We start from the raw sequence: 415 nt of genomic DNA, 5'->3' as shown, positions 1-415 counted from the left end.
AATTTCCCCGAAACGACGAAACCAAGCCCCTTTCCTCCCCATCAGGAGAGATCGTCGCCGAGTTCGGGCAGAAGGACCAGGAGTACACCGTCGACTACAGCGTCCCCAGCCGCGTCTCCAGGAGCTCGGGGGGCGTGGCGTCACCCCCCCACGCCCCCTCGCACCGCCTTCCGCCCGGCGATTCCCCAACACGGGCGTCGCACCCTCAGTATGTGGACAGGGGGCGCAGGGAAGGGCGGAGGAGGAGCTTCGGCCAAGGGGAAGACGAGGGCGCTGACATAGGCTCCGGGCGGTATGCCACGCCCACGGCTGACGGGGACGGACGCTGTGACGCGGAGAGACCCGTGCCAAAGCCGAGGTGCGTCTGTTTTTTTTTGGTGTTATTTTGGTTGGTTAGCATGTGTCGATTGTCTTT

General features: G+C 63.9%; 1 protein-coding gene across 1 annotated transcript in view; it reads left to right on the top strand.

The window, feature by feature from the left end:
- LOC119590516 overlaps positions 1–415 on the top strand; it is a gene marked incomplete in the record, with an annotated part of 54,991 nt that overhangs the window by 31,996 nt on the left and 22,580 nt on the right. The window contains 1 exon segment of the mRNA XM_037939164.1: positions 46–358. Within this exon segment, the coding sequence (XP_037795092.1) occupies positions 46–358 (313 nt within the window).

Source organism: Penaeus monodon, chromosome 27 (genome assembly GCF_015228065.2).
Source record: "Penaeus monodon isolate SGIC_2016 chromosome 27, NSTDA_Pmon_1, whole genome shotgun sequence".
Classification (NCBI taxonomy): domain Eukaryota; kingdom Metazoa; phylum Arthropoda; class Malacostraca; order Decapoda; family Penaeidae; genus Penaeus; species Penaeus monodon.
The sequence above is the reverse complement of the archived record's forward strand: the minus strand, read 5'-3'. Positions and strand labels throughout refer to the sequence as shown.